This window comes from Terrapene carolina, unplaced genomic scaffold (genome assembly GCF_002925995.2).
Source record: "Terrapene carolina triunguis isolate 2854851 unplaced genomic scaffold, T_m_triunguis-2.0 Scaffold93, whole genome shotgun sequence".
Taxonomy (NCBI): Eukaryota; Metazoa; Chordata; order Testudines; family Emydidae; genus Terrapene; species Terrapene triunguis.
The window spans coordinates 17,616,958-17,632,429 of NW_020664444.1; the positions used below are offsets into that span (position 1 = coordinate 17,616,958).

The following is a 15,472-nucleotide window of genomic DNA, read 5'->3' on the forward strand; positions in this document are numbered from 1 at the left end:
CAGCCTTCTGCCCTGCACCCCAACAGCCCCCCAACCTTCTGCCCTGACCTCCCCCCCAACACCCAGCCTTCTGCCCTGCACCTCCACACACCCAGCCTTCTGCCCTGACCTCGAGTCGCCCCGCTCAGCCCGCTGCAGGCCTAGGTGAACAGAACCCCAGGCTGGAAGCGGGCTGAGCAGGCTGGCGGCGTAAGATCAGCATTTTAATTTAATTTTAAAGGAAGCTTCTTAAACATTTTGAAAACCTTGTTTACTTTACATACAACAATAGTTTAGTTGTATAATATAGACTTATAGAGAGAGACCTTCTAAAAAACGTTAACATGTATTACCGGCACGCGAAACCTTAAATTAAAGTGAATAAATGAAGACTCGGCACACCACTTCTGAAAGGTTGCCTACCCCTGCTCCACAGTTAACTAGAGAGAGAGAGAGAGTGTGTGTGTGACAGAGAGAGATCAATCTACTTTTCTCTTTTTGTCCATCCCTTCCTTCTTTCTTGCCAAATTGATCAAGATCTAACAGTCCATGCAGTCACACAGTCCATCCAAGTCTGAGCACTTGACCAGGTAGTTCTTACAGCAGGGCATGAACACATTCATTACCTTTATGTTCTGTTACTGTGCTTACTCAGTTCTGATTCAAGGCACAAGTTTAAGGTGCTTGCTTCTTCTAAAAGTAGCTAGGGTATACAGTGTAACTTTATTTTTCTTTCTAAGAAAATTATTGGATTGTTTTTAAATGTGAGTTGTGTTCATAAATGTGAATTCCTCTTTTAGTGTACTCTTACATAAAAATAATTTTCTTTTTGTAGAACTGACAGTGCATCAGCTGACCAAGACAATTTAAAATACCCTGCATCCAGAGACCGGGGCAGCTCTGCCTCCTATGGATTACAACCCTCAAATTCAGCTGTGGTGTCTCGACAAAGACACGATGATATCAGAGTCCACACTGACATACAGAATGAAGAAAAAGGTATATGGATTGCTGTTTCATGTGTAAAGCACTAGGGGATATCCAAAAAAACCTTGAAAAGGCAGAAAACTTAAAACTGATCAAAGGGATTGTCTTTACATAAAGCATAGTTAATCTGTGGAACGCATTGCCACAAGATATCACTGAGTCTAAAACATAACAGCATTCAAAAAAGATTAGACATTTTATATGGATAATGAGAAAATCCAGAGTTACATTATATAAAATAAAAAAACCAGATATGAATTGACTGATTAGAAAGAAACTTTGCGGTGGTCCTGTTATTCCATAATTGTCTGCTATGGCTTTCTGGCACCTTCCTCTGAAATACCTGGTACTGGTTGCTGTTGGTAGTAGGTTACTGAACTAGATGGACCATAGGTCTGATCTGTTATGGGAATGTTTGGGGGGGAAGAATAGCTCAGTGGTTTGAGCATTGGCCTGCTAAACCCAGGGTTGTGAGTTCAATCCTTGAGGGGGCCACCTAGGGATCTGGGGCAAAATCAGTACTTGGTCCTGCTAGTGAAGGTAGGGGGCTGGACTCGATGACCTTTTGAGGTCCCTTCCAGTTCTAGGAGATAAATTATAAAAATTAATGGAGATATCCTATTTATATTAATCACTGTTTTTCTAGTGATCATAGCAGTGGATTTGGAATTTACTTCTGGGATCTAGTCTGTACTTTGCTGCTCGCTGTAATCTTGAGCAATTGTTTAACTTTTCTGCCTCTGCTTACCTTTATTATAAAATTGGTGTGCATATATATAAAAATATCTGAAAGTGACATTGTCTACTTCAACTTTATAGCTATTTTCTGGTTGGGAAATTTCTCTAGATTCTAACAGCTTGTCTACACAGCACAGCAATGTGCACTAGAGTAGTTTGAATTCTAAAACCCACCAGTGTTGTGCAGTAACTAGCATGCGTAGACTCTGCTGTGTGCACTAAAAATTCCCTAGTAGGAAAGGGTCTGAGTTAGAAAAGTCCATGATTCCTCCCCGCCCCCCCCCCCCCCCCAAGTTCTGAAAAATCAGTTTTGCTGTTTTCATTGCGGACAGTCTGTACTGTGGAAATGACCAAATACTTCCCAAGCCTGATTACCAAAATCAGTGTATTTAATTCTAGTAGACTTAAAGGATACATACCTCCACATTTTTATCTTATCCACTAAAGAAACTTGCATTTTATGATGACAACAAATCCGTACTGCTGTCTAGCTTTGTTTTTTGCTCTTGTCTTTGTACTAGTGGTGTTTTTGAGTATGTCTACGTCACAGACTTCTCTCCACTGAGTCTGCTTATAAAGGTCCAGGTACTTGTGGCTGCTTGTGTGTGAACTAGAACATGTATATTTAACCTGATCAGAATAAGTTGTCATGTTTTGTCCAGGGAATAGTCAGGCTAATAGCCTGTAGACAGATAATTGTCACAAATACATTTTCTCTTCATTCACAATTTTGACTCAGTAGTGATGATTGGACTGCCATTGGTGGAATGTTCAACCCCGTAACATGAGATTTGAGAGGTTACACCGCTCTTGAGCAACAGTCCAGGAGGTGGTGTTTTGCAAGGAGGGGAGAGTACATTTCCTCTTTTCCTCCCTGTTGTAGGCAGGTAACATTAAATTTGATTGTGAGGGTACTGGAAGTTCATTCCACAACCTTTCACAAGAGCCAGCTATCCCCCTGTATATTGCCTCAGTTTCCACCATTGCACACAATGTTGTCTGCATGTTTCTGCTAAAATGAACAACACTGTAATATTAACATATTGAATTACTCCTGGTGGAATTCTGCACCAAAATATTACAAATTATATGCACAATATTGTAAAATTCTACATATTTTATTTATCAAAATAACACAATATAATCACACGAGTGTCAATTATTTTGGTAATTTATTTCAAAATACCTGTCAGCAAGTATGTCTGTAACAATACAGATGACAAAAAAGATTCAGGAAATATTTTTTGACAAATAGATTCCTTACTAGGCATATTAACATAGAACGTTGAGTAATAATTCATTTAAACTACAGTACAGGAACATATTTCCGGTACCCCTCAGAAGCAGTGCAAAGGCTTGGGGGAGTCAGGGGTAACAGAGGAGCTGAGGGAGCGGGAAATAATTGCTGGGAAGGAACCTGGGTGTGAACTTGGAGGGTTGTTGGATGTGTGTGGGAGACGAATGGAACAGTGTTTTGTTTTGGTTTTTTTGGGGGGAGGGGTGTAAGGGAGTCGGTGAGCCTCCCCTATGCAGACCCTGGTTGGCCCCTAGCCTCTCCCATTCAGTCCGGCACATCTGCCCCCGTCCCATGTGTTCCTGCACCCCCACTCAGCCACCCCTGTCCCCGTGTGTCCCTGCACCCCCACTCTCCTTCAGCCCCAGGCTCAATACTGTCACCCCACTAGCTCCTGTGCCCCCGCTCCAGTCTTCTCCCCCCTCCACTAGTCCTTCTGAACCCCAGTCTGTGTGACAACACCCCTCCCCCCCCAGCAGCTCCATGTGCCGTTCCTCCTTATCTGTATGACAACGTGGATATTTTGGAAAGTGCATATTTAAATGTGGCTTCGGTTTAGTGTGAATTCAAATGTTACCTGACACCTTCAATTAAATTACATGTGTTTAGTCTTGAATTTTAGTGTGGTATTCTGTCCTTTAACCGTAAAATATATTATAAACATAACAATTAAAAGAAGTGTTGTTGTAGCCCTGTTGGTCCCAGGATATTAGACAGACAAGGTAATATCTCTTATTAGATCAACTTTTGTTGGTGAAAGAGACAAACTTTCAAGCTTGTACACAGCTCTTATTCAGATCTGGGGAAGGTATGCAGTGTCACAGCTAAATCGAAGGGGGGACAGATAAGGAGTTAACCCATGGTGAAAGAGACCATTCAAGGTGAAGTGAGCAGTTAACATCTTTAGAGTCATAGGACAAAGGAGGGGTAGTAGTTTACAGATTGTTGTAATGAGCCATAAATCCAGTGGAGTACATCTGCAGGTTTTGTATCTGGTATTTCTCTTAAAACTGCCTTCACCAAACAAGGAAACTCCACCAGAGTAGAGTGTTGCTTTACTTGTGGCAAAAAGGCCTTGATGACCTATATGCTTTCTGTTTGAGCAAAAAAAAAAATGTGGGAGAAATGTTGCAGATCAAATAAAAATACATAATAAAAGATTATCCTTTACCATAATTTTCCAGTTAATTACATAATATACTGTACATAGTTTCAAAGTAAGGATGTTATAGGACTCTGTACAGAATTTTGTGGGGTCCTGAGGGAATGGTGAAATTTCTATTAACATCTCAGATTCGCTGCTTTTGGAGAGAAGCTTTATAATTGCTCTTTGGGCCCACTGTATCTCAACATCATTTGGACTTCAGTTTTTAAATTTCCTAATTCCTGCAGCCTTAAAAGACAGCCCTGTTCCAAGCAGCTGCTATGGCTGCTAGAAGATGGTCTACGTAATAGTCATATTTCTTTTTCATCTTCCTTGTATTGTGAGGTGGTTTGGCTTTTGGAAGTGGTGTTGCTGAGAGAGGGCTTAGAGACCATTGGTGATTTAGATTTTTTTTGACACAAGATGAGTTCTTCCCTGGCTAACTGTAGGGGTTAGGTAGGGAAGAAATTTTAAAAGGCTGCCTGCATGGCTTGAAACTTTCTTTCCATGTTTGAGTTTAGAGTTTGATTTCTTGCCAGTCAGCCAAAGGATTGTGAAGGCCCAATAGACTATTCTTTGCCGTGTACAAATTGGCAATCCTGTGGGAAGATGGGCAGAGGGAAGTCCAGCACACAAAGTGCTGCAGCAAACATGATGGAGCAGATGGTTTCTTCTATTCACTATGTAAATTCTCAGAGAACTGGTTCTTTCAGGATGGCAGTGACATTTGGCTGTCACCATAGGATAGTATGAACACCACTGGGCTGTGCAGTACTATGAAGAGGCGCTGCAGGACATTGGAAAGGTCATGTACAAGAGACCATCCTTTCTTCTGGGTTGGTTGGTCAATAGTGAATCAGCATCTAATTAACTTCCAGGGCTTGTATAGCCTAGAAATGTGCAGGCTTTTAAGGAACATGATCCATTAGGGAAAAATGTTAGTTCAAAAAGGGGTTTAGAATTTAAGGCAATGACAGCATTTTAGATTGTATTTTACTGTTAGTGGAAGTGTTCCCAGTTTAAGTATACATTGTGCACTTAGAATGGACCAGTGGTTCTCAAATTTTTGTTGGTGACCCCCTTCACAAGTAAGCCTCTGAGTGTAACCCCCCCCCCTTACAAATTAAAAACACTTAAAAAAAATTTAATGCTGTTATAAATGCTGGACGTGAAGCTGTGTTTGGGGGGGAGGCTGACAGCTTGCGACCCCCATATTACCTTGTGACTCCCAATTTGAAAACCCCGGAATAGACTGTTTCATATTTAAAAATGTTTTTCCAAATAATAGACTTGTTAGTACGCCATGTGTGAGTGAGGATATTTGTTGACACATGCTTAAAAGGGACATTGTCAATTCGAAAAATTGCATTTTTACCTGGAATTTTTTTACTGGCTATTGTTACAAATGACCCCTAACATCTTTATAACTGAAACTAGAGAACTTCCTCTCAGTTTTTTTCACCATTTCCCAGAGTGTACAAGATAATGTTTACCTGTTAATAGCAGCAGCAGATCTGGAATTGGAAATAAGCAGGCAGCAAGGAACAGGTGGGCATGTGCATAGAGGATGGGTGGGCCCTAAGCCCACCCAGAAGACCTCTCTAAGTATAAATAAGAGCAAAACACCCTTAATCTTTTAAAGGGATTTAAAAAAAATCAAACATATGTATTATTTTGAAAATTGAACTCTTTGAAATTAGAGTTAAAAAACAACAACAAATTGATAGTGTCCCTTTAATCTGAACAAGGGTCCCAGAAACTCAACGGGCCTAAACAAACGCTTTTGCATATGAAAGTCTAAAATCAAGCCAAATAACAAATTAAAATAATTAAAAGGCTTCCAGTTTTAATTATGAATAACATTGAAACACTTTATTACATAGGTATAATGCGCTACTAAATAGACAAGGCAATAACATTCTGATTTCAAACCAATTTTTTTCCAGGTGGCTACAATGTCAATGGAGGATCTGGGGAAAATACTTATGGTCGGAAGTCGGTGGGGCAAGAGCTGAGAGTTAACAATGTGACCAACCCTGATTTTACCAGTGTTCAGCATGGAAATCGTGCTTTAGCCACAAAAGACATGAGGAAATCACAGGGTAAGAATGCTGTGTGTTTACAGGAAGAATAACAACAAAAAATTTTTTGGCCAACCTCTGTCATATATTCAATGAATGAAAGGAGCAGAAGTTTTTTGACTAGGCATTGTGTACATATTTTTCAATTATCTTGAAGTCTAAAATTGTAAACCTCCAAAGATAGGTTGACTGTGGATGAAAAATATTTGGGAAAAAATACGCAATTTAAAAACAAATGTTTTGGCTATATTGTTTCATGGGGGAAAAGAGAACATCAAAATATGACTCTCTAATTTGACAACTCAATTTATCTTCTAAAGTGAGGAGCGTGGTCTACTTAGTGATAAGAGCAAGATGGGAATCAGTCATGGGCTCTGCTGCATCAGAGACTTCCTATGTGAAGTTGAACAGATCTTCAGCCTTATTTTTTATGATGGTTTAATTCGAACTGCGTTTGCATGAAAATAGGATTTGTTTTATGTCTAAATGAAGTCATAAACACTAACTACAGTTGTGTTACTTAATTATTCCAACAACAGCTGATTGTTATAATTAACTAGTAGTTCCTAAAGCAGAGGTGGGCAAATTACGGCCTGCGGGCCACATCCGGTCCACGGGATTGTCCTGTCCTGCCCAGCCCTTGAGCTCCTGACTGCGGAGGCTAGCCCCCGGCCCCTCCCCTGCTGTCCCCTCTCCCCCGTGGCCTCAGCTCGCCATGCCGCCAGTGCTCTGGGCAGCGGGGCTGCGAGCTCCTGCCAGGCCGCGCAGTGGCATGGCTGGCTCCGGCCAAGCGGCGTGGCTGCTAGAAGGTCCTGGGGGGCAGTCAGGGGACAGGGAGCAGGGGGTGGTTGGATAGGCGTGGGAGTCCTGGGGGGCCTGATAGGGGTCGGGGCAGTCAGGAGACAGGGAGCGGGGTGGGGGGCGGTTGGATAGGGGGTGGGCTCCCGGGGGGCGGTTAGGGGCGGGGGGTCCCGGGCGGGGGCAGGGGACAAGGAGATGGGGGGGTTGGATGGGTTGGGGCTTCTGAGGGGGGCAGTCAGGGGGCGGGAAGTGGGAGGGGGCAGATAGGAGGTGGGGACTATGCTTTTTGGGGAGGCACAGCCTTTCCTACCTGGCCCTCCATACAGTTTCGGAACCCCGATGTGGCCCTCAGGCCAAAAAATTTGCCCACCCCTGTCCTAAAGGCCTCCACCAAAATTGACTGTGCTATGCAATTTATAAACGAATAGTAACAGACAGTCCTTGCGCCAGATAGTTCAGTCTACTTTAGGCAAGACAGACAAAGGCTGTGAGAGAAGAATATTATCTCCATTTTACAGATCAGAAAACTGACACACAGACTGACTTATTCAAATAGAGATTTTGTGGCAGAGCCAGGAATTAAACCTAGACCTCCTGAGTCCCAATCTAGTTTCTTAACAACAAGAATGTCCTGTCTTTCTGATCTCTTCAAATGAGCCATAAGCAGGTGAAGTAGATGAATGACTAATAGCTATCCCTGTTTTAAGTCTCATGTCTCTAGTAATAGAATTTGGGGGTGAGAGGAGAGAATATTTTTCAGTATTAGCAGAATATTCTTAATATTCCTTTGAGCTAGCCACATCTCTAATTTGCTTCTTAAAGTGCAAAAACGACAGTCTTTGAAGAATGAAATTTAAAAGTAGTCATCTGTGACTAGTACACATCTGTTCATATTTCATCTGTCTTTGGACTCAGCAGTTTGAGGGCATCTTTTTAGTTGAGGAGAGTTCACTAATGTAATGGGTGGTGTCGTCTCTTAGCAAGCTATGTTGAAACTTGGTGTCTCCTTTGACATATAGAATAATTTTGTTGCAGTAGGATTTAATTTTTAATTTCTTTGTTGCCATGATCTGAATGTGGTTTCTTTACAGTTGTTTAAATATGGAGGTTGTCTTAGTATGAGGGGTAATTAGCATGTTGCAGAAACTTCCCTATTTTGCAAACAAAGTCTTTTGCAGATGTCCTGTGTTTAGTGCATTGTTTTGCAAAACTTCATTCATGTTGCTGAGTGTTCATTTTGACCTTCTGACTTGGTTTTCAGCCTATGATTTAGGCTCAACTAACTGCCAGTCTCAACGTTTATTATGTAATAAAGATCAATGTTTCATTTATTAATCAAATCAAAACAAAGCTGTTTTTAACAGAATTATAAACTGGAAGACTTTTTCAGGGAGAAATGAAGTACATCTGTCTATACCAGTAAACTGTCTTTTATTTTTTTACAGTTTCATATTGTAGTTTCTTTTTGTATATAAAACAGCACAGCTGCATTTTAATTGAGAAATGTAGGGTTCTTGCTCTAAAGAGATTACAAACAAAAGGATAGACACACAGAAGATGAGACACCAGGAAGTCAAGAGATGAAGATTTAACTACTACAGGGTTAGTTATTTCTGTTAACTTTAGATCTACAAGTTAAAACTGAAGAGCCTGCCAGTTTGCTCTACCTCCAGAGCTGCAATTGGTGATAGAAAACCCTCTGTGCAGGTTAAGCACCGCCTTATTCAAGAAATTTCAAAATTACTTACTAAAGAGTACTTATATTCTTATTGCTATCTGATTTTGCTCCTAACTATAGTATAACTAGTACAGAGTGTGTTTCAGAAAAGTAGTTTCTCTCTAAGGCTCTGGTGACCTGTTGCCCTGAATGCTACAGAAATTGGCTGACAAGCCAAAAGAAAACTTTGGGCAAAACTACTCATCCTGTTCCTCTCCTTTCTTCCACAGTGGGTCAGAGATTGGTGATTTTCTGTTTTCAGATGAGTCACTGCAGTGCCTTTGCACCCTGCTCTTCTATCTCTATAGCTCAGCCATGTATGGAACATTGGCAGATAATCTTTGCAGAGCAGCTGCCAAATCAGTCCAGCAGCCAAAGGCTTCTCAAATTAGAGTGATCTCCTTGTAGCAGGGATTCCAGTTCCTAGAGTGGGAACTTCATGGAAGAAATTCCAGCTCTTGCCTTATGAACACCAGGGGCTGACTGTGGTTCCTTCAACACTCCTCACTGGATGTATGGTGTGCTATCCCATTTCTTAAGAGCATGACTTCCAGATAAGCCAAGAGAAAAGGAAAATGAATTCTATCTACATGGCTATAGTAATCAGTAAGGTTGAATACATTGTGCTCAGTTCCAAGGAAGAAATTACAATGAGGAAGTAAGATGTTCTCCATAGGCCTTTGTGAAATTCTTTGAGCTTTTGGGGATGTATAGACATGCTGGCCAGAAACAAGATGTACATTAGACTACATCAAGTTTTCCTTGCCATTTCCTTTTCATAAAGATGCCCAATCACCTGTAAGGTCAAACTTCCTCAAAGGTTTAAGACTCTGAATTAATGGCCGATGAGAAACAGATTCTCAAATGCCTTTTAATTTTTTTTTTTTAAACCAGGCAGGGCAGTTACAACAATTGATACCTGTCTGGAAGGTTGGGAAGCACCTTTGCCAACCAGAATAGTACAAGGAGCATGGTCTCCTAGGGTGAAATAACGAATTAATATTTACCAGAACAAAGAGTGACAATCCACAATGGTCTCAAACCATTGATCTAGTAGTCAGTGATGACTAACCATAATCTTTCTCATGCTCTATATCTCTTAAACAGCAGGGAAAATCTAGTCAACCAATCTTCCAGAAGGAGTCCTACATTCTCCTTTAAACAGAGGAAGAAAAACTACTATCCATCTGAACTCCTCCATTCAAGAGAACACCATCACAGTTGGCTGGCTAAGCAAAGAACGGATGAATTTATGGATTGGAGTTGCTACCTCCTGTCTTGGTATTAGTAGTAATATTGGTCGGCTTTAGTCAGACCTAAGGGCTTCCAAGCAAAACTACAATTCTTCTTTTTGTATTTTTATGCACTAGACCAAAACATGGAGCAGTAGCCACTCACAGTTAGGACCAAGGGAACTCTTGTCCACGTTTACTTTTTTCTTCAGAACCAGAGATCCTATTGAAGATCAGAAGAAGAAGAACAATAGTCTTTCTCCTGATGTAGGATACCATGTATTTGGGGATCAACAAGTCTCTGGGAAATAATCTGTTTGTTCCACACAGGAAGAATCTGCTAGCATGGGAATTAATACCATATCAAGATCCTACCAGGTGGAAGTTGGCTGACTGGTTGTTTAGGTCATCTAATTATTCTTTTTTCCCCAGTGTTAACATGCCTTTCTCATCAAAGAGAGAATTATGAATAAAGTCAATGCATGCCAGTTGGTGCTCAAACACTAGAGCAAGGTCAGACAAATCACTCATCATTCACATAAGATTGTACAAGTTGGGATTTTCACCACTATGGTATGGATAAAGATGAATCCATGTGGAGTGCATGTTTCCTCTATTCTTGTTTGTCCTCATAGTAATAAGACTATGATTTTCCTTACATCCAGATGTCAAGATATATCTGAAAGCAAACTCTCTATTACTTCTGATAGATGAGCAGTTCATTCACCTCAATTCTTTTATCTGATATTAAAAGTATTTACTGAAAATTGATTTAGGTTTCCCTAAAGTTTCACTGTACGTTTTATTTATCAGAGTCTCTTCACTTCCTCATGACCTGATTTGTAGTGAGGGATCTCGGGGAAACTCACTTCTGTATGTTCTACTTAGACAAACAGGTACCAAACATAGATTCTATTTCCAAAGTAAACCAAACTTTCCATAGTTCTGCAGTAATTCTGACGTCATTTGGTAAGATTCTCTCCATGTAAAATAAATCTGACAAATTTTAGACAACTGCAGAGTCCTCAAGATTCCTGAAGCCTAGTAGGTTACCATCTTATTTAGGGCTCCAACTCACCTATCAGTAATAACCTTCTGGACCATGGAGTGGTACATCTCAAATGAAGGTACTGGTCAGGTAGTAAATTGATCGATCACTCACTAAACAATACAAAACTTATGTGGAGTCCATACTCAACACAACATTTGGACGGAAAGTTTTGCATATAGTAGTAACTTGTTAACTTTTATTTTATATTACTGTGGCACAAAAGAAGCCCCGACTGAGATCAGGGCCTCATTGTTCTGTACATACACATATATTATAAACAGTCCCTGCCCAGAAGAGCTTGACGTAGAGAGGATGGAAAAAATAAGTATGATGCCTATTTTACAGATTAAAAATTCTGTATTTGTCTCTCTTCTAACATTAAAACAACAATATGACCTGCCACCCTCAGTGGAGTGGCAGTACTTAAAACGAAAACCGTTGCTAATCTTTCCTAGGGTGTGGATGCCCTAGGCCTGCCAGAGGCCCCAGCGCTACAGGAAACCTTGGAAATGCCTCATAAACTCCCCAAGTCCATGTCTGCTATATATGCTTTACTAATGAAGAACTCCTTTAGTCTGGAGTTCTTTGTGTAAGCATAGGAAGGTGAGTTATCACAGCCCTTAAAAGAATCTCAGTGGCAGAGCATATTGGAGAATGTTACAAATGCTTCTGTGGATCTCAGGCTATGCCTGATATACAGCAAAAGTTCTATTCAAAATGTATTGGACTCCACGGAGGTTTTGCAAGATGGGGGGCCTTGTCCTCTGATGTATGTTGATGCTGTAATAGAGAAAAAGGAACCCTTCTGCATGTTATGGGACTGTCGAACAGTCAGGCAGTTGTGGAAAGAGGTGGACACAAGTGATGCTGGTGCTATGTTTCTACAACCAGACCTCAGCTTAAAATTATTTCCTAGGTTATGTACCTACTGTGCTAGGTTTAACTCCACCACAAGACTTTGATTCTTGAGGGTTGCCATAATTATGAAGCTCATGATTTTACAAAAAAATGGAGTAGGCTTATGCCCAGAATAGAGCAGTGGTATTCGGACCTGTCTGAGTGAGCAGCGAAAGAGAGAATATCTTACTGATGTAGAGAGCACTTATATGAATTGGAAGAAATTTGGACCCTGTTTCTTGATACATTTGGATAAAGAATGCAGACAGCTCAAGGAATACAGACTTCCATTCCATCTGACCCCTCTGCTTTTTTTTCTCTCCCTTCATCCCCCCAGTTTTCTCCTTCCCTTTTTTGATTGTGTGTATTTTTATTGTTACCCCAACCCTAACATGTTGTCTCTGTGTAATATTGTTTTATTTTTGTATTATCTAGTCTTGCAGCTTTGACAAGCTGTAAAATTGCATAATTTTATTGAATAGCCTGTGAAATGGGTGGTATTTCGTAACATATACAAGCTGTAAATTATTTACTTTTTGTATTTTGTTTGTTTGTTTATGAAAACTAATAAAAAAGGAATGTCAAATCTGTGTTTTGCTGTTCTGAATTTTTGAAAATGTATTATTCCATTCCAGTTAAAATCGCTCCTGCTTGGGACACCAGCTGCTAAGATTTCATTTGGACCTGAATATACTGGAGATTAGGAAAGTTATGTTCACCTGAAAACTTTCTTTCTCTTAATAGTTAGGGTGAATAGGATTAGTGAGTCTATAAGAAGTGGAGACATAATTACAGTAAAGGTATTCTGTTTTGAACAGCTCTGTTTTCCTGCCTCTGCAGCAGGGTCTTCTACTTATAAAACAAAACAGTTAATCTATTCTTATTGTTAATCCATCGTAAAATTTAAATTTATTTCAGTTTTGAAGTTCTTGCTCTTCAACAGGCAGGGTTAGCCTAATGCTGTAGCCAAGGGTTTTGTTCTGCCTCAGAGCAACAAGGAGACAGAAGAGACATTATAGGGTGTCTCCTATTTACCAGAAGAGAAGAAATTTTCAGGTATCTGAACCTATTTTCCTATTTCATTTTTTTAAATTTGAAGGCTAAGGTAAAAACAAAAATAAAACTGGGTTTTGTTTTTTCTCAAGGAATGGCTATGCTATTAAAATATACCCATGAGTTTAAGTTCAGCTTTCTTAGTAAATACTGATGCACCACATATATTATAGAGAATAAAATATTATTTTTCAGAGCGATCGTTGTCTTATTCTGACGAGTCTCGACTGTCAAATCTTCTTCGGAGGATTACTCGGGAAGACGACAGAGACCGAAGACTGGCTACTGTAAAGCAGTTGAAAGAATTTATTCAGCAACCAGAAAACAAACTGGTTAGTAATGTTAACATGCTGTTCCATGTATCATTAAAATATATAATATGTTTGTTCATTTTCTAAATCAATTTTATAAAAGTTTCACTATTGAAGTGTGAGGCTGGGTTAATGCACTTTTTTTTTTATTTTTTTATTTTTTTTAAGGATAAACATTTCTGGGCCATGTGCCCTTTCTGTAGCGTTCAGGAAATGATTTATAGCCTGATTACTTAAGACGTTTGCCTCGAAGCAAAACCACAAAATATGTGTGAGCCCAAGATGTAAATATGACATCCATTGTACAACAGTCAGTCTGTTCTTTTTCTTCTGACTGCTCCTGGAAATGTTTTCTTAATGCACTAAGTGCATTTTTACTTGCATTTAAATTGTTTTCTTATATTCAAAATTATAATTAACTTGAATATTTTCAATGAAAATTGAATGCATCTATAAATCATGGATTACTGTGACAAGGTTCACGTCTGAGGGAAATGCAATTTTCTAGAAAATACAGATGGACATGGAGGGAAGGGGGAAGAACTTCCTACAATGGTCTTGGGGAACCAGAAGCTCCCCTTCCATCCCCACTTTAATTATGAGCTAGCTTGATGCAAATATCACTGTCTCACCAGTAGCTTCCCAGCTGTTGAACAGGGATGGGTGATTAGAATCCTGTGAAACCTGCATGATAGATTATTTCAGAAAAATGAACATTTCCTCAACACCAACCTCTCAGATCTCTCTGAAGGGCAAAATAGAACCACTGAAGCATGAACCTTCTACTCCTGCCCAGGGATCACTGCCAAGTTAGCAAAATCTCATAGTTAACTGTATAATATAGTAAATCTGAATCCTGTTCATTACCAGGATTGGATTGATATTTAATGATTAAAGGGCAGTCTCTGTTTTGCAAACCAGACTTAAAGCCAGTTAAAAGGGGCAAGGGCATAAGAGGGCTCCACATGGAGTTAATTTTGCTATAGCCGTCTTAATACCTTTGCCCAAATAGGAAAGATTGTGGCAAAATAGCTTTGGTTCCGCCTGCAGTCCTCTGACTTCCTTCGTCCTTGACCCTATGTAACAGGATAGCTTGCACCTTTTAAAGGTGAGAGGCCTGGGGCAAGCCAATCTTAGGTAAGTAGGCACACCTTAGCAGGGATCAGGTTAGTCCCCTATAAGAGCAGCAGGAAGCTGCAGAGAGAGGGGATGCTCAGGGAGAGAGAACCGGAAGAAGCTGTGACAGAGACTGCAGAAGAGCTGGTTGTGCACAGGAGACCTTTGTCCAGGCAGAAGGGTTTGGGCCTGGAAGACAGAGAACAAGGCTGATGGCCAGGCAGAGCAGATTCCATGGGAGGAGGGTAGGGCTGAGAGTGGCTTGCCAAGACAGGGAAGAGCTGGGGGGAGAAGAGAAGTCCCAGGACTGAGAATAGTTTTGCGTTTCATGCCAATAAATTAGATCCTAGGAGAAGGGGTGTTATGTAAGGAGCCCCTTGCAGTGGGGAAATTGAGGCAAGCTTGCCTGTTGAGTGACCTTAGGCTGCAAGAGGGCACGGAAGGCAGTCCTCATAATGAAACCCTGGCTGCAGGCCTCTACATGAGACTGCACTGAAGTTGTTAATTGATATCTTAGCAATAGTCCAGTTTGCAAGTTGGAAGTCAAAGCTTTGTGAGCCCATCTAGTATTTTAAAACTGAACTGAAACAGAGAAGACATCGCATTTGTCTCCTCTAAATACAAATTTGCTACCATGAAGGCATCCAGTCTGGCCACAACAGAAATATTACTGTTTTTTGGAGAAGGCAGTCTTGATTCAGTAGACAGTATACACCTCAAAGAAATTCTGGTTTCCTTGTTCTGGAAGAAAGCGTTTTACCTCATCTGAATCACTGTTAGACATAATAAGAGTCTTCTAATCCCATTCTGCAATTTACAGAGATTTGGCATTATAGACCTGAGGTGTGAGAAGCAAAGAGCAAATTTGCCAGTATTTACATATTGGTGAGAAAATGAATCTATTGCAGATAAAACATCTACATGGGATATTTACAAATCTCCTGTTCTGCAGCAATTGATGCTGAGTTCAGCAGTCTTGCTATCAACATCAGAAGCTTCTTTTGAAGATCATATAAATGTTTTTCCCTTTTTAAAGTTTAAACCAGTGCACTTTTCTCATGCAAATGAGAC

The 15,472-nt window shown here is 40.4% G+C and overlaps 1 protein-coding gene across 2 annotated transcripts in view; it reads left to right on the forward strand.

The window, feature by feature from the left end:
• The window catches only part of SMG1 (SMG1 nonsense mediated mRNA decay associated PI3K related kinase), a 117,676-nt gene that overhangs the window by 16,074 nt on the left and 86,130 nt on the right, over window positions 1–15,472 (forward strand). For both annotated transcript variants that reach the window (XM_026650633.2, XM_029911304.1), the window contains exons 2-4: window positions 815–978; window positions 6,089–6,244; window positions 13,170–13,306. In XM_026650633.2, coding sequence (XP_026506418.1) covers window positions 815–978; window positions 6,089–6,244; window positions 13,170–13,306 — 457 coding nt within the window. The remainder of the gene's footprint in view (window positions 1–814; window positions 979–6,088; window positions 6,245–13,169; window positions 13,307–15,472) is intronic.